Source organism: Chenopodium album, chromosome 7 (assembly GCF_948465745.1).
Source record: "Chenopodium album chromosome 7, dcCheAlbu1.1, whole genome shotgun sequence".
NCBI classification, from domain to species: Eukaryota; Viridiplantae; Streptophyta; class Magnoliopsida; order Caryophyllales; family Amaranthaceae; genus Chenopodium; species Chenopodium album.
In genome coordinates, this window is record NC_137840.1 from 9,895,434 (window position 1) to 9,918,547 (window position 23,114).

At 32.9% G+C, this 23,114-nt stretch overlaps 1 protein-coding gene across 2 annotated transcripts; it reads right to left on the minus strand.

Annotated features, from left to right (window-relative positions):
* Positions 1-7,632: 7,632 nt before the first annotated feature.
* Positions 7,633-18,977, minus strand: LOC145640895 (protein NLP3-like). 2 transcript variants are annotated; one of them, XM_081692123.1, is made up of 4 exons: positions 18,450-18,977; positions 9,828-9,911; positions 9,235-9,444; positions 7,633-8,898 (listed from the first exon to the last, which is right to left on the minus strand). In XM_081692123.1, exons 1-4 carry the CDS (start codon positions 18,895-18,897, stop codon positions 7,901-7,903), a joined length of 1,740 nt encoding a protein of 579 aa, XP_081548249.1. In that variant the 5' UTR covers positions 18,898-18,977; the 3' UTR covers positions 7,633-7,900. The 2 variants fall into 2 exon arrangements, with proteins under 2 accessions (XP_081548249.1, XP_081548250.1); XM_081692124.1 differs by lacking the exon at positions 18,450-18,977 and adding an exon at positions 10,641-10,754.
* Between the last annotated feature and the right edge of the window lie 4,137 nt (positions 18,978-23,114).

The following is a 23,114-nucleotide window of genomic DNA, read 5'->3' on the forward strand; positions in this document are numbered from 1 at the left end:
TTGTTCTAACCTTTTTGCAATATTTTTGGGTTCCTTGGTACGCCAGTTAGCCCCTCTAAGCAATTTGACACAAATTTTAGGAATCGGCTTGATTGCATAAAGTGATCGACCTGATGAAAGATCGTCTCACTTAGCTTAAAGCGCTTAAGCATTGGCTCATCACAAAAGGCACCAACGTATTGGTTCATTCATTCAGCAAAAGGCACAGACATACTGGTTCATTCGGAAAGGGCACCGACATAATGGTTCACAAGCAGCAAAAGTGCCGACGTACAGGCGTAGCGGAAGCAAAGTTCAAGCGAACTTTTTAAAGATCGTCAAGCGGAGGTCTTCGGTAATTTCGTTGGAAAATTATCGCAACAAATGAGGATAGCTTCAAGCGAGGATATCTTCGACAGCGTTCCCTAGATTGTGGAGAGTTGTCAAAAACAACTGAAGGTGATTTCAAGCGAAGTTGTCTTCTATCATGTTCCCTTAGACGAGGAAGATGGTCTCAAAGCGGAAGAAGATTTGTTTCAAGCGAAGCAATCTTCGATAGTGTTTCCCTTAGACGTGGAATATTATCAAAGCGGAAGAGGATCGTTTCAAACGAATCAATCTTCAAAATTGGAAGCAGTTACAAGCGTAGCAGTTTTCAAGCGGGATGGCATTCTCTTGGCAGGAGTTCATCAAAACAGTAAAGCGGCAGCAAATCAGTTACTTTCAGAGACGTGTGCTTGACGGTGCAAGATACGCGTCTCTTAACTCTTTTATCTTTTAAACTAACGCTAGTTTGCAGGTATCGGCGTTGCAATAGTGATTAAGGATCGCAGAACGTTCTGAATCATTCTCCGTCCCTATCGATACTTTGACTTTTATTTTTGAAACTCGCGTTTCTCCAAACTCAGTCAAAGTGGGGGCTTATGTAGTCACCCATTTGTGTATCCCCAAAACCAAACCCAGTGATGAGTACCTTTCACGTCGAATCATAATCGAATGAAGTGAAAGTGTGGAAAGTTTAGTGTTGCGGATAGTTTTAATATCTTTTCTCTTCTCTCTGTTTTTGAAAACCTATTTTAAGAAAATAGCCAATCCAGTTTGGTTGGTCCATGATATGGTTCCAATAGTAGTGTAGTTGGATAGGGCTTGAAAAGAGTTTTCCAACGATATATTATAAGCCCAATTCCGATGAATATTGAGGAAGTTATGGCCAAAATACTGATCTGGGCCCGGTTTGAGCTTTATATGCGGCCCAATGATCTAGAGGAGGGCCTAATATAGATTTATCATTCCTAATTCAGTTAGGAATGGTTTTAGCTTCTAGATTCTTCTAGAAGGTTCTTTTCATTCCTAATTCAATTAGCATTGATAAATTGACTTTTGACTTTTTAGAGTTTTATTTAGAATCAAAGAAGGTTTTTGAGGAAAATACGATTTTATCCTCCTGTACGGCAATTTTTATCTGATTTTAAGAAAACACTTGAATTTCTGAATCAGTGCCAAACGCCAGCTTTAGCGCCTGACGCTACGCTTGGCGCCTGGTGCTAGCCTTAGCGTCTGGCGCCAAGGCCAGCGTTTGGCGCTAACTTGGTTTTTTGCGTCAGAACTCTGTTTTTGATGTTTTATCTTTTTGGCTGATTTTCTCTATAAATAACGTGTTAAAAACTCCGTTTTGATTCACCAACTCTCATCAAGTTTTCTTGATTACTCTCTCTCTCTCTCTCTTTTCTAAACTATTATGCTTTTAATCATACTTGATATTAAATTTACCCTAGACATGATACTAGGAATATCATAATAACAACCTAAGCATGAACTCTATATCATATCATCAATAAAAATCATTAAAGCACTTACTTTGATGCCTCATACCTCTTTCTAATAACAAAATACACCCGTTAGTAACTTCAAGGAAAATATAAATCAACAATTAAATTAAATAATGGAAATAGAGATTTAGGACCAAACCCTCTGAAATTAAACCTTTCACGTCTAGGGCGAAGACAACTTTGAATATGGCTAGATGTTTCTAAGTCTAATGAATACGGAATTTTTCTCTCTCTCTTTTCTAAACTAGCCTTCTCTCAAATATAAAAATTCCGCATTCATTAGACTTAGAAACATCTAGCCATATTCGAAGTTGCCTTTGCCCTAGACGTGAAAGGTTTAATTTATGAGGGTTTGGTTCCAAATCTCTATTTCCATTATTTAATTTAATTGTTGATTTATATTTTCCTTGAAGTTACTAACGTGTGTATTTTGTTATTAGAAAGAGGTACGAGGCATCAAAGTAAGTGCTTTAATGAATTTTATTGATGTTATGATACAGATTTCATGCTTAGGTTGTTATTATGATATTCCTAGTATCATGTCTAGGGTAAATTTAATATCAAGTATGATTAAAAGTACGATGCCTCCTATTTTCTTTCCTAATATTCATGTTAGTATCATGTTAGGGTTAAAGCTTTAATTTTTATTGTTTAATGACATGCTAGGGTTTGTTATTAATCTTGTTAGTATCATGCCTAGGATCTTGCTATTATTATTATGCTTTAACATGATTCATGATTATTTTTATAATTGTTTTGATTATTATTAATATTTATAATTATATATTATTATATTGATTTTTATCATGTTGCTTGATGATATTTTATTGTTATTGCTTGATCACGCCTTTTATGCATGTTTAATGGGAATTGGTACTTGTAATCACGCTTAATAAGATAATTAATAATCTTATTTAGGGTTAATTTGATTATAATTCAAGTGATCGCCAATAATAGATTTATTCGTGTATTAATATTCAACCAACATAGATAAACAGGTTTAGGGTTAATCCTATTGATTGCATGTTAGTCAGAAAGCGCACATGAATACGATCAGAATAAAGTAGAGGCCTATTATTAGGGCAGGTTCAATCTCTTTTAGGTTGGATTTGTACCTTCATCCCCGAACCCTATTTGGTTCAAGACCTTATGGAGTTGACGATCTCTTGGATCGTTAAGGGGTGTAACCTTCACCTCGTGAACGGTTTACAAGTTCATAAAAAAACTTGTTGGCGACTCTTTTGCTCTATCTTTCTTCCCTTTGGACGCCACCGTACTTTAGTGTATGATCACAGTGGGGTTCAAGCCAGGGGTTAACACTTGAAATATTCCCTGCAGTTATTGTTATTACATCTCTAAATTATTAATCAATGCTTTTTTTAATTCGAGTTTAATTGTATTTTTGGAAATTAAAGTATAATTGATTTTTTTGTATTGTATGGTTATGGATGAATAATTCGAGTTGTGTGGGACTATTTAGAGTGTTTGTATTGTATGGAAGTATGGAAGTATTTGTAGTATGTGTTTTGTTGGTTGAATTGTAACAGGTTATAACCCATTTGACGATGGGTCATTTGGTAGGATATAGTACCATTTTTGTATTCGAATCAAATATTTTTTTAAAAAATATATTTATTAGTAACTGGCGTAATCTAGTGCTAGTTACTAGTAGTATTTTTTTTTAAAAAAATAAAAAATATATTCGTAACCGGCGTTATGATTTGCCAGTTATTAATAATACCCTTATTGTAACCGACGTAACTTAATGCAGGTTACAAATAGTGTACTTTTTTACTTGGAAAATAGACTTTTTGTAACTGGCGTTGGGTTATGCTAGTTACGAATAATACCCTTATTGTAACCGACGTAACTTAATGCCAGTTACAAATAGTGTGATTTCTTACTTGGAAAATATACTTTTTGTAACTAGCGTTGGGTTATGCCAGTTACGAATAATACATTATTTGTAACTAACATGAGCCGGTTACGAATAATTTTCACTAGTTGTAACGGTGGCATTCGCAACCAATAATGCCAGTTACAAAAAGTCAATTTCGCCAGTTACAAATAGCACTTTTTCTACATGTATACATGGCAACAAGAGAAAAATATGATGTCATCTAGTAACAACTAGAAAGACAAATTGTTTTTAAAAGCAACAAATAAAAAACATGTAGCCATTAATTATTAAAAAACTAAAACCTAAAATGTCTCTTTTAATTAGACAATTAAAAAAATTATATTCGTTGCTATTTAGCAATGTTTAAAAAATCTGTTGCCAAACTTAGTTGATTGCTAAAAAGCTTTTATTTTTGTAGTGCATCCAAGAAGTTGGGGGTCGGATGAGGGATAAGAGGTGAGATCCCATTGGGCACCGGCTCAAGCATGAGCTTTGGCGTGAGCATCATCCTAAAGTTTTGAAATGTTTCTTGGAGCACTTGTTATGGCAAAAAGATTGAAGAAAAACAGTGTAGTAGTGTTCATTTTAGAGCATAAATAAAAGAAGAGGGTCCTGTAAGTGAGGAAGAACAAATGAACCCTCTTAAGTCACTATCAAATTTTATAAATAAGGTGATGTGAAAGTTTGAAATTTTGGACTGTCGATCACCTTTCCTATTTCCAGATGGAGTGATATGAGTAAGGTTAAAAAAATTTTAACTTCGATAGCTTGATTATAATATGATTTGGATTATATGATTGTTTCAATTAGGAATTAATATTCTATATCTATGATAATGTGTAGTAATTAAACCTTAATTAATGTCTTAAAGGTAGTCATTATGGGCTATGGATCTTATGGCCTTCATTGAGTTATGGGTACCCAAATGCAAAAATGGCGTGTTTTAGAACGATTGGATCAACAAGTTTTGCCCCAAGTCTTAAGACATCATCATTTTGAGTCTTAAGAATTATGCTTAAGACTTTTTCCATTTTTCTTCTTAAAATCTCAAGCAAGTCTCAAGTTGAGTCTTGAAATTCCAAAACTCAACTTAAAACTTGAGATTGGGACCCACCTTACTTTTATTTATTTTTTTTTACACTTTTCTACATATAATATATTATATATTTGAGTCTTAGGACTAAAGTGATAAATTTTGTGCAATTCTTAACAAGAATTTGATGACATCATTTTCAATGAGGACCACAAAAAATGATGTCACATTCAAGTCTTAAGACTTGGGGCTAAACTTGCTCTAAGGGTGCTTCTTGGGTTGTTAAACTCAGATTTGTTACAATTTTTAGGGGTCAAATTACCTAGTAAGATGTGACATGTGTGAATGTAGACATATGGATTGATATGATTAATCAAATAAAATAGATCAAGGAGTCACTAATAAAAGTTTTAGCAATTGGTTAATAATTGTTTTAATAGTTCGAGGAATAAAATAAATAAGTAGGTATACATAAAGGTTTTTTTTTATAACGGTCCAAAAAGGAGGCTAGCTCCCAACTGACTCAAGACTACAAAGTGAAAATTTAACTATCGATCTTAGCAAACCTAATACAAGAACTGAAGTGGGGATTGGGGGTAAAAACGTTGTGAACTTATTGACGATGAAAATAAGGAGATTTGTCGCCGGTACTAGTCAAAGGATGTTCCAAACTTGTTCCGATGTATTTCTTGATCCAGCAATAAAAAAACATGGACTACCTTTTACCTTTCTTTTTCTTTATTCTTGATCTAATTAACGTTCCATGATTCCCCGACATGGCAGAGAACGAGAAGGTAGAGTGTGGTAGAAATAACCACTATAGAAACAAGCCTACTTATGAGGGAATGCCTTTGACGGACCTAAAGTTCTGCTGGAAAAATAGAAATTTCTAACAAATGTGTTGGATTCTGATGCTCAATCCGTCAGAACATTTCCGTCAAAAAATATTTATTCCGCCGAAATTATTTTTTGTTGGAAAGTATCGATTAAAAAAAGGGGGGTCTTTTTCTGATTTGAATACAAGTTTGAAACCCCAAAACCCTATTAGAGAGAGCAAGAGAGAGTGAGAAGCCTCCGCAGGCCCGTTGCTATCCTTGAGCATTTCCATCGCCGACACTGCTGCTTTCCCCTAAGACTGCCCCATCGCTGCTCCCACCGGCCTATTTCATTTAATTGCACTTTTTATGTGATTTCAAACCTTAACCACCTAAAACTATGCTATATTCACATGTTAGGTGAAATAATGAGTTCATTCAATAACAAATGTAGAAAATAATGGGCAATGTTAAAGTCATTTAGCCTTATTTGTCTATTTGAATGAATTTGGATGAAAATGCGTCCTAAAACATAGTTAAGTGCACCATTCATTTGATTTCACGCCTTATACACCTAAACTATTTTATATTGACATGTTATGAGAAAGAATGACTTCATTTAATAAGAAATGAGGAAAATAAGAAAAGTAGGAGTAATTTTTGCTCAGTTTGCTTGAATGTTGAAGAGTATGAACCTTTAACTTCTTATGTTTGGTAGTTTTTTTTTTTTTACGTAATTTTTTCATATCATTTATATGTTGTAGGAGACTTACCAGAAAAATGTTGAAGAAGTAAGTTGTCAAGGGATTCGGAAGAGTCATAATAAGTTGTACTAGGAAACGGTGGGTGGGCACAGTAAGAAGGGTCGTGTTAGGGGACTAGACCAAAGTGCACAACTATACTATGGCAACCAGATGGGTCGAGTTTCTAGTTCTTCACGGTACACGTCGTCGGTTGTTTCTCGAATGCAGGATTAGTTTGAGCCATAGGGTGCAGGCTCTTCGCAATGAAATCCGAAGTGAAATTCAAAGTGAAATGAAAGTCAAGAAACAAAACCAAATAGAATCCCGAATGGCTGAAATGGAGAGAAAAAATAAGCAGATGATGGATGAGATGATGAGTCATTTCACCAATTTCGACACATGTTCCATTATTAGTCCTCAGCATCGAGACCTTAGGAACTACCCGGGTAGTGGCGAAGTAGGCCAAGTTACCTCGCCGATTGTGTAACATATATAGCTTTTGTTTAGTGTAGTTTGCATATGTAATTACTTCGGATTATGTATTTTGCTCGTGCATTATTTATATGTATATAAAAATATATTTTAGTAATTCGATCATGAATTAGGTGTATATATAGGTGCAAGTTTCTCTTGAAAAAAATAATCCAAAAAGGCATCACTTTATTTCCGACGAAATCACCTTATATTTTCTCAAAAAAATGTATACTTTCAAACGTTTTTTTTCATCCGTCGAAATTTTTTGACGAAAACAAGCATCTCAAATTTTCGACGGAATTAATCCGTCGAAAACTTGACATGTTCTGACGGACTTAAAGTATTGACCCAATCAGTCTTTGACAGAACCTAGCCCATTAAAAATTTCGTTAGAAAATGGAATTCAAACGGAATGTCCATAAAAAAATGTCAAATTTCCTACAAAATGTTTTACGACAGACATTTCTCCGACGCAAAGGCGTTTTTCGGCAGATTTGCCTATGTTTTCGAAGCATTTTTTCCCGGTTTTACAGTAGTGAATTGTGTTAAACCCCTAATTATTCGAAAACTAATTCAATTAAAATTAAATTGGAGACCATAAATGCAAAATATTTGATCTTACCTGATGCGACAATTACTTAATTAAAAAAAGATAGAATTAATTTGGTCAAAAAATTTAGGAGAGAATGTTTTAGGTCAGGTTTGGAACCCATGATTACAAGGAAAACACATTAGGGAAGAATTTGGGGATAAAATAGAGAAAGGAGGGAACACGTGGGAAAATATTAAGGGATCGGAGGACAATTTTTAAAGTCACATGCGCACACGTGTTAGGCTACAGCCAGAGAAATAAAGTATATAACTAGATTCCCCCTTAATCACAAGAAAATTGACTTTCCTTCCTCACCACTTTGAACATAGAAGAAGGTTCTTCCTCACAAATAAGTGAACATATATCTTCCTTTCTAACAAATTTTTCATAATAATACTATGTATATCTGGTTTAAAGAAAACTTGGAAAATATCTTTCATTTGCATGACATAATAAATTATTCATAAATTTGTATGAAGCACAATAAAGTTCATGAATGCAACCATGCATGAAAACCAATAATTGAATATATATTTCATAACTTCAATAATGTAATCTCAAGGTCACCCTTATCTTCCTCCTCTCTTTGAATATCTTGGACCAATAGTCGAACTGCATTTTTTCTTGATGATCTTGAAATGTATATAAATTCCTGCCAGTCTAAATCAGATGCAAGTAAAGTCCACTCATCTTCATCATCCAAATACTTCATTTTAAAGGTTCCCAACTTTAAATTTAGTCTTCGTGCCACTTCTTTCTTAAGCCCCGTAATATTTGCTTTGAAGGAAAAATGAAATCTTACCATATCATCTTTGTATGTGGCCTTTATGAGTGATGTCATTCCATCTTGCACACGAGCTTGTTGTAGTGGTGGAGAGAAGACGCTTGAATATTGGCCTATAGCCGAACTATGCACGAAAATCTCTTCATTGGATTCAACCAATTTGTCATCTGTTATTGTATTTCCTTTATTTGTGTCTGATGTAGTCCTATTACATGCATGAGAGTGTGTAATTGGAAATAGTACTAATGATCTATGATCACTTAAATTCTGATTTAAACATTTGTATTGTTTGACATCTCGCGATGAAGAACCAAATTGAGCTACCTTTTCACTCCTGTGAGTATCATACTTTGTCATGTATTGGCTTAAATCTTTCATTGAAACAATTGAGTTTAGGGTTGCAGCTTTAAGTCTTGATAATAATCCTTCATCACTTTGAGTACCATAAACACTTTTGTTTTGACTTACATCATCCGGCCTTAGAGAGATTGAATCAAGGATTTCTTTTTTTGATTGAGATGGAAATTTCGGCTCCGTTTTACTTGTACATGGAGCTTGCATGCACTGATTAACAACATCGTCATCTAGTGTTGAAGAGATTGATTTTAGGCTTGCAACTTCATGTTTAGAAGAAATTTCGGAAACCTTTTTACTTTGTGAAGTACGACGAAAACGTTTTATTCTGTTGTTTGGTTGCCATTGAGAAATTCCTAATTGCCTACACTTACGCTTCAAGGTAGACCTGCTCACTGAAATAATTTTTCCCAAGTAAGAATTCATATAGAATGTTGCAAACTAGTAAATAAAATTCTTACAGCTATTGAATTAGTCTTAGAAAAGTATATTGATATAAAATCATCATTAGGCAGTAGGAAATGTAAAGAGGAAACATTTAATGCTTAAACTTCCATAAATGAGCCCTATGTGATTTGATCCCTAGACCAGTAGAATGTGATGTAGCCTTAATTCTTGTGCAAACAATAAATGTCAAGAACATTATATATGATTAGTAGTATGCATGTAAGTGTTGAAGGATATTACGTGCAAGCTAACCAATTTAAGAGGAAAAAAATGAGATGACGTACCTTTAAGGCATTCTGCAGCTTCTGTAAGAGTGAAACTTCGAGAAATATAGGAATTTATGTCATCTAAACTCACTTTTTTCTCTTCTTTCCCTCGTTTACGTTTAAGAAAATTTACTTCCTTGCCTTTGTTTACAGAAGTATTTTGGCATTTCTTCTTTTGATCAGCTCCATTATTGATGTTCAATGTTATACTTTTATTATGTTGTATCTCTGCCAATTTACAAAACGTTAAGTACCAAAGTGATGGAAGGATAAATCCCATTCACATATCTAAAATAAAAAAAGGTTTTAAGAAATAATAATTTCACTTGTTGAAAAGACAGTTTGAATCCCATAATAAAAAAAGATGTTGAGTAAATATCATGCATGAATAATAAGATTTTCAATTAATTGAATCAAATTATATTGATTTGTTAACTAATACTACGTAATTAGTGTATTGATATTATATAATTCTACATATTGTTGAACATGAGTCTTATGTTGAATTACATATAGTCATATACTATTACGACTAAATATATGATGGATTAAAAGAAAATAGTAAAAATAACTGATATTTAGAGGAATTAATTTTTAAAACAAGGAATTACCTATTGGGTGAAGCAACAAATTAGTGCTTGGAGACTTATTATCCGATCCATTTGTAGAGTTCTTGTGTTTTGCTTCAAGATCACCTAAATGTACGTTGTCAAGGATGTTATTTTTTAAAAAAATTATTCGTTACCTTTTTTTTTACCAAATTATAGTAATTAGAAGAAATTTAAATTATTTTATAGTGAAAGAAAAACCTAAAATACTCCAATATGAGGAAGAGAAAGATAAGACCATTATTTGGAATGACCTATTTAGTTATAACTTTCTACTATGTATGTAGATCCTATAGTGTTTCACATTTTTTTCACATAAGCACAACAACGCACCATACAAAACAAGAATGCTAGTACACCAATTTAATTTATATATACAACAAAGTGTAATGTGTATTAAGGCTAGTCTAGTTGGCTTTTTGAATATTTTTGTTATTCGACATGTACAAAGTGGGCATAGCCTTTTGTTGGATCTTGCCAAGCATAAGGCACACAGGTCTGACACAACCCCAACTATATTTACTAATATTAGTGATTGAAAAAGATCAAACGACCTAGAAATAAAATTCAAATAAAAAATAAATTTTGACAAAGAATGAAATAGATAAGATCCCAATCTAAGAGAGTCTATTACATGTCACTAAAGGCAATTATGATTTTGTGAATTACAAGATGTTGTAGCTTAATTTTCTAATCATGTTACAATGAACAATTGTGAAAAACTAGAACAACCATGTATATGTTAGTTTAAGAAAATAATAAGTAATTAACTAAATAAATAAATTCATGCAATGAAAATTTAAAGTCGAAACTTACCTATTGAATCATGGCACGACATAGCCTGAAGCGAATGTACTCCACAACATCAGCTATAATATTAGGTGTGTGCAACAACTCTTTTTTTTTTTTACTTAAAAAATTGGTTCCTTTCCACCATAACATTCATTAAACCGTTATCCCCCCCCCCCCAATCTTGTAACCTTTCCTTCACCACCACACACCCAAAGCGATTCCACCAATCTATCCAATTTTAAAGTCAAAATTTACTTCACTAAACACCTTATGTCCATTGTTTACATTAGCCTCTTATTCTTTTATCCTATTATGGTAACCCTACAAAGCCCATCCCACCAATCTTTACTATTTTCTTAGCCTTACTAACTCATTCCATTCGCAAAAAAACCACACACTCCGACCCACTCGCCATACAAGCTTAATCTTTTGATTTTTCTCCCTTATCTTATACAAGTACATGTTTCTTTAGAAGAACAATTGAGGGTAAGCAACCACTATCAACATGTATGAAGTCATAACCATTAAGAGACTACCATTATATAGGTGAGGAGCTAAACATCACTAGTGTTTTACTACCTAGCTAGCATGGCCGTTGTACCCCTTTCTCCATCACTCTTTGCTTCTTATTTTCTGTTTCTTCCTCCACCACCACCACATTCCTGAATATTGCAGCCATAGATCCCTAATTCTTGACTCCCCCACCGCTGCCATAATGATCCTAACATATTGAGAAATAATTAAAATGTTAACATTAAAACCACTATAACACCTATTCAATTCACATACAAAGTAATTATTTTCTTCCCCCGCTCCTCAACTTTCATTAATTAATAGATTTTAAATCACATAATAGTTACAACAACTTTCCTAAAACATTCTTTGAGATTATTCATTCCAAGGGACAAAAAATTGTTTAGGTTTTTTCTTTTTCTTTTTTTTTTAATATTCCTATATATAGCTTATGCATGGCATGGGCCAAAAGGCTATTTTTGTACTAATAAGAATTACCATTCAAATTAATGTAATGCAAATAACTAATTGATACTTTGACTGAATTAGATGGATTTAACAAATTCCATCTACAGACCCATATCATACAAAATGAAAATTTGAAAAACAAACTATATAAAAATTATGAACATACTCTTGTAAATAAAATAAAATAAAATAAAGATATCTACATACTCTATTAAAAATGTTTAAATATGCACTAAGAATGACCAATTCGTGAGAAAATTATGTGTTCTTCCCTACCATGGCATATTATTGGGGATCTTAATGGCTTATATTTACTTAATGATAAGCAAGATGGAAACCCCTGTCCCCTGCTAGATGTTTTAGACTCCAACATTTTGCTCAGTTTAGGCAAGCTATAGACATCCTTTTCGCTCTCACTTTATTTATGAAAGATTAGATCGTTCCTTTGTTAGTTCTCAATGGTCTTCTTTATATCCGGATGCTACTCTCTTATATAAAAACTTCTCTGTTTCATATCATTTCCCTATTGTTTTGGTTACTAACAATAATTTGACACCCTGACTTTCTTCATTTCGATTCTAGAATATCTGGACTTCAGATGTAGAAGCTAAGAATATTATCGTTAAGAATTGGAAGACCTGTCATACTGGCTCTCGTTTCTTTTGCATATTACAAAAATTGAAGCGTGCTAAAACAGACTTAAAGCATTGGCATCATTATAAATATGGTAATGTGCAAGCTAAACTAAGTTTGAATCAATCAAAATTGATTCTGTAGAATCTCAATTGCTACCTTTTTCCGGATAATGCACATGTACGTCAATACCTTATTCGGTTGATTCGCAGGTGTGAAAAGATTCTTTTGTTTGGTAAAATTTTTTAGGGTAAATATTCAAGAAAATTATGATTAACTAAAGGTGACCACAACTCTAGATTTTTTCATGAATCAGTTAAGGTTCTCTCTAGTAAAAAAAAAAAGCAAATTTATCGTCTTCAAAATGATGATAATCAATGGAATGGGTTGATAATCCATCCGATATTACATACCTCTTTCTTTACTGAATTCTCTAATAGATTTAAATCTGGTTATAAGCCTTATCAAACCATTTCTTCACTTTGGATTGACCCGGTCATTTCTCCAGATTACAATTTGCAACTCAAAATGATGAGATACGTGCTGCTTTTTTTAACATGTCTCCTTATAAAGCTCCTGGTTAAGATGGTTATGGCCTAAAATTTTTTTAATTTTATTGGAACATAATTGGTCAAGATATTTGTAAAGCTATAAAAGGTTTTTTGTACAATGGTATTTTTCTTAAGGAAGTAAATCATAATATTATCACGTTAATTCCTAAAGTCCACTTGCCCTCGAAGGCTCGTAAGTATAGACCCATTAGTATATGTACTTTATACAACAATCTCCAAAATTTTGGTTGTTAGATTGAAACCTTATTTAAAGAAGATCGTAGGCTCTCACCAAAATGATTTTTCCCCAAATCATCCTATTCAGGATAATATTTTGTTAGGTCATTAAATTCTATACATATTCATTAAGTCCAAAAGTAAAATAGGTTGGCTAGCTCTGAAACTAGATATGGAAAAGGCCTATGATTGCATTGAATGAGATTTTTTATGGGCTACGCTGTCCGCCTTTGGCTTTAATGCTACTTGGATTAATTGGATTAAAGCTTGTGTTACCACTGTGTCTTATTTTCCTATTGTCAACAATGTCACCACTGCTCTCATTAAACCTTCTAGGGGGTTACGACAAGGAGATCCTTTTTCCACTACACGACCCTTTTTGTTATATGTATGGAAGTATTGACAAAATAATTATTACTTCTTAATAAAAAAATCCTTAGGCCTCGGGGTTAAAATTGCACAAGTAGCGCCTAATATACCTTGCTTACTCTTTGCGGATGATAGTCTTCTATTTTGTAAGGTCACTTCTACACTTGTGTCTACTCTTCGAAATGCTTTGGATGAATTGTCCATGTTATCTGGTTAGCTTATTAATTTTAATATGTCTTCTATTATTTTTTCTAAATATGTATCTAATAATTCTAAATCTTCTTTAGCGTGTTTCTTTAATATATCCCCTAAATCATTTCTTGGTCGATATTTAGGGGTTTTCTTTACCTCGTCACATTATACTAAAGATAATTTTCAGCATCTTATTGCTAAAGCTGATCATAAAATGAATTCCTGGACCACAAATTTGGTTTCTACAGCTTGCAAGGTGATTTTAATTCAAAGTCATCTTAAGACTATCCCCTCTAATGCCATGACTACATCTTATGTACCGTATCCTGTTACCTCTTCTCTAGACAAAATTAATCGTGATTTCTTTTGGAAGCAATCTCCGTCTAAGGCAGGTATGTCTATGGTTGCTTGGGATACTATTTGTCAACCTAAAAGTCAAGGTGGTTTAGGCTTGCGTAAATATGATGCTGTTAATTCTGCTTTCTTAGCTAAGTTAGGATGGAAAATTCTTACGATCCTACCAACTTTTCAGTTCAATCGGTTACGGCAAAATATCTTAGACAACCCCATTTTTTGACTTACCGTTCTTAGTCTAAAGACTATTGGATTTGGAAAAAATTACTACAAACACGAGCTCTCTTAATTAGAGGACTCCGTTGAAAGTTGGTAATGGTTCCTCTATCCTCTTTTAGTAGACATTTGGTGCGCTGACACTAATATCATAGCATTATTAGATTTGGACCCGGATACAATTTCCAATATTGATATTACCGTAGATATGTTTATCACTGATTACAATTCATGGAATGTTTCCCTCTTGCAATCTTGTCTCCCACATGATCTTGCTCACCTCATTCGAGGTATTCCTCTTCCTTCCTCCCCTGTTCCAGATGAATTTTGTTGGGGAATTTCTAAGGATGGACAATTTTCGGTCAAAATTGCAACTTGGTTAGCTCACTCTCCTTCTATCTTACCCCTTAAATGGTAATTTCAATGGATTTGGAAATTTGATATCCTTCCCAAAATTATGATTTTTTTATGGCAAATTCTCCTAAATTGTCTTCCTATTAGACATCATTATTGATGTCTCTCCCATTTATGCCCTTTGTAACTTCCTTCCTCAATCTCAAGACCAACTTTTTCTTTCGTGCCCTTTTATTAGAGATTTTTGGTCTTCTATGGTTGTGCATAACTGGGTCGGCTCCCTTGTCTCTTCTTCGTCAGTCCATGACCTTTTACACTCTCTTAAAGCTTCTTCTCTAAGGGATATTTCAAATATAGCCCTTCTATTCTGGAGCATTTGAAAATGTCAAAATGCTATTATCTTTATGAATTTTAACCCTGTCGTTGATACCATTTTTCGTGGTGCTTTTACCCTTTTTCAAGAATGGCTAGCCCGTTCTCATTTGAATAATCTCCATTCTACTGATCCTCCCGCTCACTCCTATGCTTCCCCTCCTACCCCTTCTTTTATTTCTTGGTCTCCTCCGCCTCTAGGTTTTGTAAACTAAACTTTGATGGCTCTACTTTACATAACTCGGCAACGGCTGGTGTGGTCCTTCGTGAACACCTAGGTAACCACATAGCTCGTTGCACTAATAATTTGGGTTCTTACCCGGCCATTTTTGGCTGAAGCTATTGTTCTTTGTAATGGTCTAATTTTAGCAAGAGACCATAACATCTCCCATATTTTTATTGAAGGAGATAATCTAAGTGTTATTAACATTTTATAGTGAAAATTCTGGTTCCTTTAAAGGCTGCATCTGCTCATGGATGACATCAAAAGGATTCTGGAGTCTTTCTCAGCTTTTGAATCTCAGGATATCTATCGTGAAGGAAATCGAACAGTAGATTATGTTGACTCTCTAGGCTATTCTATCCCGACCCATCAAAAAAATTGACCCCTTTACCGATAGCAAATTTTCTTATTTTTTACTTTTCGATAAATTAGGTTACAGTCTTACGACAAGACGTTCCTAATTTTCCTGTATCTTACTTTTCAAAAAAAAAAAAAAAAGTTGTATTGCATGTCTTCAACTCTACCATGTGTTGGTTTAAGACAACTTAATCGTCTAGATCTATATACTATGTATAAATTTTAACCTAGACCTTTTTAGATAAGCATGAGAAAATTTACCCAAAGTTGTCTTTTGATTATGGGTCCATGAAAGTCATTTATTACTATTTTTTTCGTGGGTAGGATGAATGATCCAATGGAATTAGCATCTCCCACAGATTAATTAAGTCTAACAATGCAGGTAATCAGTGCTAGAAAGTAGAGGATATAGTGTGAGGTAAGAGAATTCACTTACTCCCAGCAAATGTATTTGGTGTGGCTTAAATCACAAGGTGAGTTCCCCACCTACTTCGCCAAGGTTTCTTACAAAACAAAAATACAAGACATGTGAATAATCATCATGTCATGCTACCACTATACTCTAAAATCCTCCTACAATCATAAATAATACTCCTAAGTGACAATCGTAAATACTTGTACACTAGAAATTAAATTGCTCATAAAATTTGTAAAATAAAGGAAAATTTGACATTTGCTACCAGCGAAAGCACCTTGCTTCACATTTACTAACGGTTTAATTTTTATTTTATTTTATCATACCACCACCCAAACCCCAAAGTTAAAGATATTGCTACCACTTAACGGAATCCGTTAAGATTACGTTAAGTGGGACCCATTATTTCATTAAATAATAATTTAATTTAAAAAAAAAAAACTTAAAAAAACATTCCCAGCCAACTCCTATCCTCGTCAGCCACCTCCCCCCCTCCCCCGTGCCGTGCCCAAACGTCGTTCTCTCACCGCCAGAAAACCCCAGACCACGGCCGACACACCAGAATCCCTTGTGCGACACCGCTGCTCTGCCCTAGCCCCTAAATGCCTTTCCCTCCAAGAAATCCTAATATAACCCCTTCCCTACCCTTGAAACCTCCCGATTTCTCCTCGCCCAGCCCCGAATCAGGATTTTTGAGAGTGGAGGAGGAATGATTTGGAGGTTTTAGAGGTACGAGATGGGTTAATCTAGGTTTTCGTGGGCTTCGGGATTGTGGTTAGGGATAAGGAGGAAAGGCGACAGTGTGCATCGCGGTGGCTGGGGTCGTACCAAAGGAGAGAGAAAAATTGATGGCTGCTTTGGGGATGGATGGGGGATGTAGTAGTGGTAGTCACCAGGGGAGAGGCTTAGCGACGTCCAGGGGAAAGGGTTAGCCGGTTGTCGGGGAGAGGAGGGGGTTGGCAGTGAGGTTTCATGGCAGCGTTGATGGGGAAAGGGAGGTTGGACGGTGCCACGGTGGCAATGATGGTAGCTAAAGATGGAGCGGTGGCAGTGAGGTGACTAGGGTTGCTGGAAGGCGGCAATGAGGTGGTTGGACGGTGGTTGGGCCCCACTACCGAAAACAGTAACGACATAAAGCAACAGGTAGTGATATCTATAATTTTGGGATTTGGGTGGTAGTAAAATTAAAAAAAGAAAAAATTCAACATATAGTAAATGTGAAGCAAGGTGCTTTTGCTGGTAGCAAATGTCAAAATTTTCTAAAATAAATTAAAGTAACATTTTTGGGAATGAATACGATATAAAGTAAAGAATATTTGCGAGTGGGGCTAGTGATATGGAAGAGTAACAAATATAAATCTTCACACTAACAATGAACCCATGCTAAAATGGAATCAACAGTAAACATTTCAAAAACAGATGAAAAATGCAAAGTCCAAAGTGTTACAAACATTTATAAATAAAGCGCGAAAGAGTTATGAATATTTTATAATAATGGTTGTTTGAAATATAATTACCACATATACTTTAATGATTATGTAGTCCATAATTGATTTATTTTCTTTTCGGAAAAAAGGTCAAAAATAATACAAACTTTGAGCGGTGCGTAAAAATTAGTCAATCTTTTAATTATTTCCGAATAATACAAACTTTGAGGGGTATCCGTTTTAAATAAGTTAAAATTGGTTAGTTACTTGTTGATCATGTTATATGGAATACATGTTATTGTATTATTTTTTTTAAAATGTCATAATTTAAAAAATTAATCGGTCAAATAAGTTGTAGGTAAAATAACTCGTCTAAAGCAGATGTCCCTTAAAGTTTGTATTATTCAGAAATAATTAAAATATTGACTATTTTTTAGCGGACTGCTCAAAATTTGTATTATTTTTGATAATTTTTCCTTTTCTCAAATTATAAAGCATATTTCTTTATTTTTGGTACATAAGAATATCATCAACAATTTTAATTTATTCAATTTTTGGTTTAATTTATGTAATTTTTATTTTTAATTTGTAATTTCTCGAAAAATATATATTTTTTTAATGCTGGATTATGATATTCAAAAATAATATTCTTATTGTAGATATTAAAAGTCTAATTGTCTTCATATTATAATGTAAAGAAAAAAAAAATAGACGAACATATTACTCCCTGCGTGTTTTTGTAAGTGTTACAGTTTGACCGGTATATAGTTTTAGGCAATTTAATTGACTTAAATAAAATAAGAGGTAAGTGGGATAGTTGGAGTATTAAAAAATTGTAAAAGAAAGATAGTGAGGTTAATAGTTTATTGAAAAATAATGAATGTCAAAGGAAAGATATAATAAAAAAAAGTAGTAGTGGTTTTGGGTGGGGACCGTGAGAGGAGAGAGATATAATAGTTTAATGTAGCTTTTAGCCAAAAAAGGAAGCGTAACACTTTAAAAAAAAGTCGAAAATGAGAAGTATAACACTTAAAAAAACACGAAGGAAGTTTTGTTTTATCATTAAGATAATAATATGGTAGCCATATTTTAAACAACCAGTATAAAGACATCTTAAAAATAGGAATTCAACGAAGGTGCTAGGAAACTTACAAGATGCCGATGAAGATAACTTGTAGGTGTAGAAGGTCAATTCAGAAACGAATACCAAGTGTTTCCTCCAATCATTTGCAAATATTCTTGCAAAGAAGAGTCTGCAAACTTTGTGGTTAGATTTAGACAAGTCCCGGAGCATAACAGTAGCCCAAGTAGGACGATCGAATAGAGCTAATAAGCTATAAATCACGTCTTTCAGTTTGTCCCTTATTCGTACGCAGTCATAACACCTTATTTCTAACCATAACATATCAATCTTCTTCGTACAACTTCCATCGGTTTGAATTTCTACAGCTGAAGACGGACGCCAAAGGAAATTTGTCAAGAACAACAAAAAAGAATGATTATTGACGGATGATAATTCCCTCTTAATCTTGATAAATAGAACATAATCTAGCAAATTACTTTGGCAAATTTTAAGACACTTTGACTTGTTCCAATTCATGCTGTCTCTCTTTTGTTTCTGACTTTTGTTCTGTTTATGGCATCCAGTATTGCAAGCAATAGCCCATTATATATACACAAGTATTGAAGTGTATACATAATTACATAAAGTGACACGTTAATTATGAAAGGGATACAACTTGTTTTTTAAACGAAAAGGGGTCAACAATAGTAGTCGTTAATTTATTTTTTTTTCTTGACATTTTTTTTTGGTAAAACCCCTTACCTTGAATGAAGATCAGTTCATATTATACCTTGAATTAGGAATTTAGGACCCTTAGCTCTATTCGAGCTTTCTTCAAATTTTGAAATGTCTTTTGTTATTTGAACCTTCTACTAAGCCATGTTTGGTAATTGGCTTTTTAATGGCTTTTTTGTTAGCTTTTGGCTTTTGGCTTTTTTAGGTGGTCAAACAGCCAAAAAATGTGTTTGGTAATTGGCTTTTTAGTCAGCGAAAAAGTTGGCTTTTAAGCCAAAATGAAAAAGTTGCTTTGAGTAGCTTTTTTGTTGGCTTTTGGCTTGTTGGCCCACAAATTATCTAATAATCAGTCAACAACCAACAATTAATTTACGAAACACTTTTATAAACAGCCAACTTAAACAACCAATTTCAAAAACCATTATAAACAGCCAAACATTCCAACTGGTCAAACAAGCCAAGCGAACCAGCCAACAGCCAACCTCCAACAGCCATTTGCCAAACAAGGCCTTAGTGTGCCTTGTGTCTGGCTTGTGACCGCCTGTAAAATTACAAAGTAACCCCTATAACTATGACTAAGTAACCTCAGCTGATCGAGTAACTCCAATAAATAACACTGATAGTGTAACTCCAATAATATTAATCGAGTAACCCTTGTAACACTGACTAAGTAACGAACTCCTATAAAGCTATCGAAGTAACCTCATATTGGCTAGCCACACGATATGACCAACCACAGATAGCCCTTGTAACACTGACTAAGTTGTCTAAGTAACCCCTATAGCACTATTGATGTAAACCCGTGATGATTGGCCACACGATGTGGCCAGTAGTTAACACTAAAATATATCAATTCAAATTATTGTTATTGTTATTGTTAACTAGCCACATCATGTGGTCAGTTATCATAGGGGGTTATTTCATTAGTGTTACTAATATTACTAAGTAAGAGTTACAGGGGTTACTTCGTTAATATTATAGGTATTAGTCAATTAGTGTTATAAGGGTTAATTACTTAGTCAGTGTTATAAACTCAGTAAGAGTTATAGGGGCTACTACGTTAGTGTTATAGGTATTAGTTGGTCAATGTCATAAAGGTGGTTACTCAGTTAATATTACTCTAAGGGTTTTTTTATTTATTTACAAGTAGTAACATAATTTAGTCATCCAAACACGACACAATGATATTATTATTATTATTATTATTATATGCATTACCACTTGAAAAAAAGTTGAAAAAAGTAAATGATTCTTGGAAAATAAATTTTCTTATTTCTGTAAAAAAAAAAAAAAAAAAAAAAAAAAAAAAAAAAAGCTTATTATGCCGCAATAGCATCGAATTAATTTATAACTAAAATATGATGTATCGATGCTTAAAGAAATACTTAAGAGCTCGTTGTCAAAAAAAAAAAAGAAATACTAAAGAGCTAGCTGTAATATTGTCATATATGGAGTATATACTTCTTTAGTTCTTTATTTATTAATTGCAATATTTGAATTTGAAAATAACATACTTTACTATTTAAATATTTACATATGATATGATTTCTCTTTCTCTTGTGGTTAAAAAAATTGACAGCAGAATTATGTTAGTCCAAGCAAATACAAATTGAACCTCTTTAAAACTTAGGCCCTGTTTGATTCACCTTACAAAAATAATATTAAGTAAAAATAATTTCAATTCAGTAAAAATAAGTTTTCAGTAAAATTAATTCCAGTTCAGTAAAAATAAGTTCTGTTCAGTAAAATTCAGTTTTCTTAAAGAAGAATTATAATTTCAATTCAGTAAAAATAATTTAAGTTCAGTAAAAATAATTTCAGTTCAGTAAAATTAAGTTCAGTTTAGTAAAAATAATTTCAGTTCAGCAAAATTAAGGTGAATCAAACAAGGCCTTGAATATGATTGGGTACTTATTTGTTAATGAACCCCTTGAACAATATTTAATCTTATAATGCCGACAAAATTGACGCATTCACCTCCATGATTTATCCATGACACGCAACACAACTTGACTTTGCCAACAAATTTTAGCATTTTGTAAATTGAGTGGTTGTGTTACGTCACTTGATTTGCATCATGCCAAGGAAAGTTATACATTTCTTTATTGAAGTTATGAGCTCATTACCCCTTATTTAATAGTACCCGTTTTATAATAATAGCAACACTTTGACTTTTGAACTATTTATTTACTTATTTTGACTGCACATTTTACCAATATATAAAAAACATATATTGGCATGTAAAATACTTTTGGATTGGTCTTTAAGTATATTTTCATTATGTTAACCTTTTACACTTCTTAATAATATATAATTACAAATATTGATGCTCAAAGTTGTGCATTGACATAATATATCGGTTAAAGAGTTGCGATTATTATGAAATGGGGATATATCGGTAAAACATGCGTTTTTTTTAGCTTGGATGAAATATTTCGTTAACTTGATTAAATTTCTGAATGATGTCATCAGTTTATGGGGTGATATGATTAATTATCGAATAAGATTTGTGGTTATATAAGCTTGATAGTATACTAGATTAATCCCGTGCGATGCACACATAAAAAAAAAAAATTCTTTGAAATATATACCTTATGTGAGAAAAATTATAGAAACATAATCATTAATTACAAAGGTATTTAGATCTAAATAATTTTTAAATTGAGTAAAAATTTAAGCAAAATATACAATACGAACTATACTCTTTATCTAGGAATAACTATATTTAGAGCCATATAGTTTTTCTTAAATCCATAATACTGTAAAAAAAAAAAATATATATATATATATATAGAGTACAACATAGTATAATAATTGTCTTCAGAAAATATAAACTTCACATAATATAATATTTAAGGTAAAAATAATAAGGATTATGATATCAGCAATTGATTTAGGGCATGTTCATATTTACTGAACTGAACTGTACTGATTGGAGCTGAACTGAACTGAACTGAACTGAACTGAACTGATAAAAGCTGAACTGAACTGAAATGAATATTTTATGAGAGAGGGAAATTAGGAACTGAACTGAACTGATTGGAGCTGAACTGAATTGATTGGAGCTGAACTGAACTGAACTGATTAGAGCTGAACTGAACTGAACTGAAATTAAGTAAATGTGAACAGGCCCTTGGGCGGGAAAATTTTTAACCACAACTTGACATATGTACAATTTGAAAAGAGAATAATGTAAGCGGTTGTTAATTTAGTATAATATTTATTTATCGGCATTTATAGATTTATTATTATTATTATTATTATTATTATTATTATTATTATTATAATAAATCGTCTTGAAGATATTAGCAGTCGTGGAAACTTTTGTATATTCTTTAGTATGTATATGCATGCTTATTGATATTTCTCCCTCCGTACCAAATTAATTGACACATTGGACGTTTTTTACTATTCATAAATTAGTTTTGACTATAAACTTTTACTAACATAATAAAGAAAAAAAAATTGACAAAATGCTAAAAGTTATTTGCAAAATTTTTTTTTTAAAATGATCTTTTGCAACATTTTTTTTAAAAAGGTTATATAAAAAAAAATAATAAATAAATAAAAGGTGGTTATATGCAAAATTTCCTTTCAATTAAAATTATTCATTTTGACAACATATATATGTACAAGTATATCCTTTATTTTTGTACCCTTAAAGTTCTATATTAATAATAATAGCACGAATATTAAACTAGATTTTTTCTTAGAATAAAATCCAAAATAAGCGCTTATTAACATTTTTCGATGACTACCTCTACCTAGATCACTACCTTGCCCAATCAATAAACCTATACTAAAGGCGAATCAAAATAATTTCCCACCTAATTTTACTTTCCAATTTTTAATTATGATAATATATTTGAATTAATAAGTTAAATAAAGATCTTACTACTATCCATGTAGAGCCTGTCAAAAGTTGACCCGACCCGAAATACGATACCGACCCGTCTGAACCTGAAAAAAATGGTGACCCGAACCCGACCTGAAACCAACCCTGGACCCGAGTTGACCCA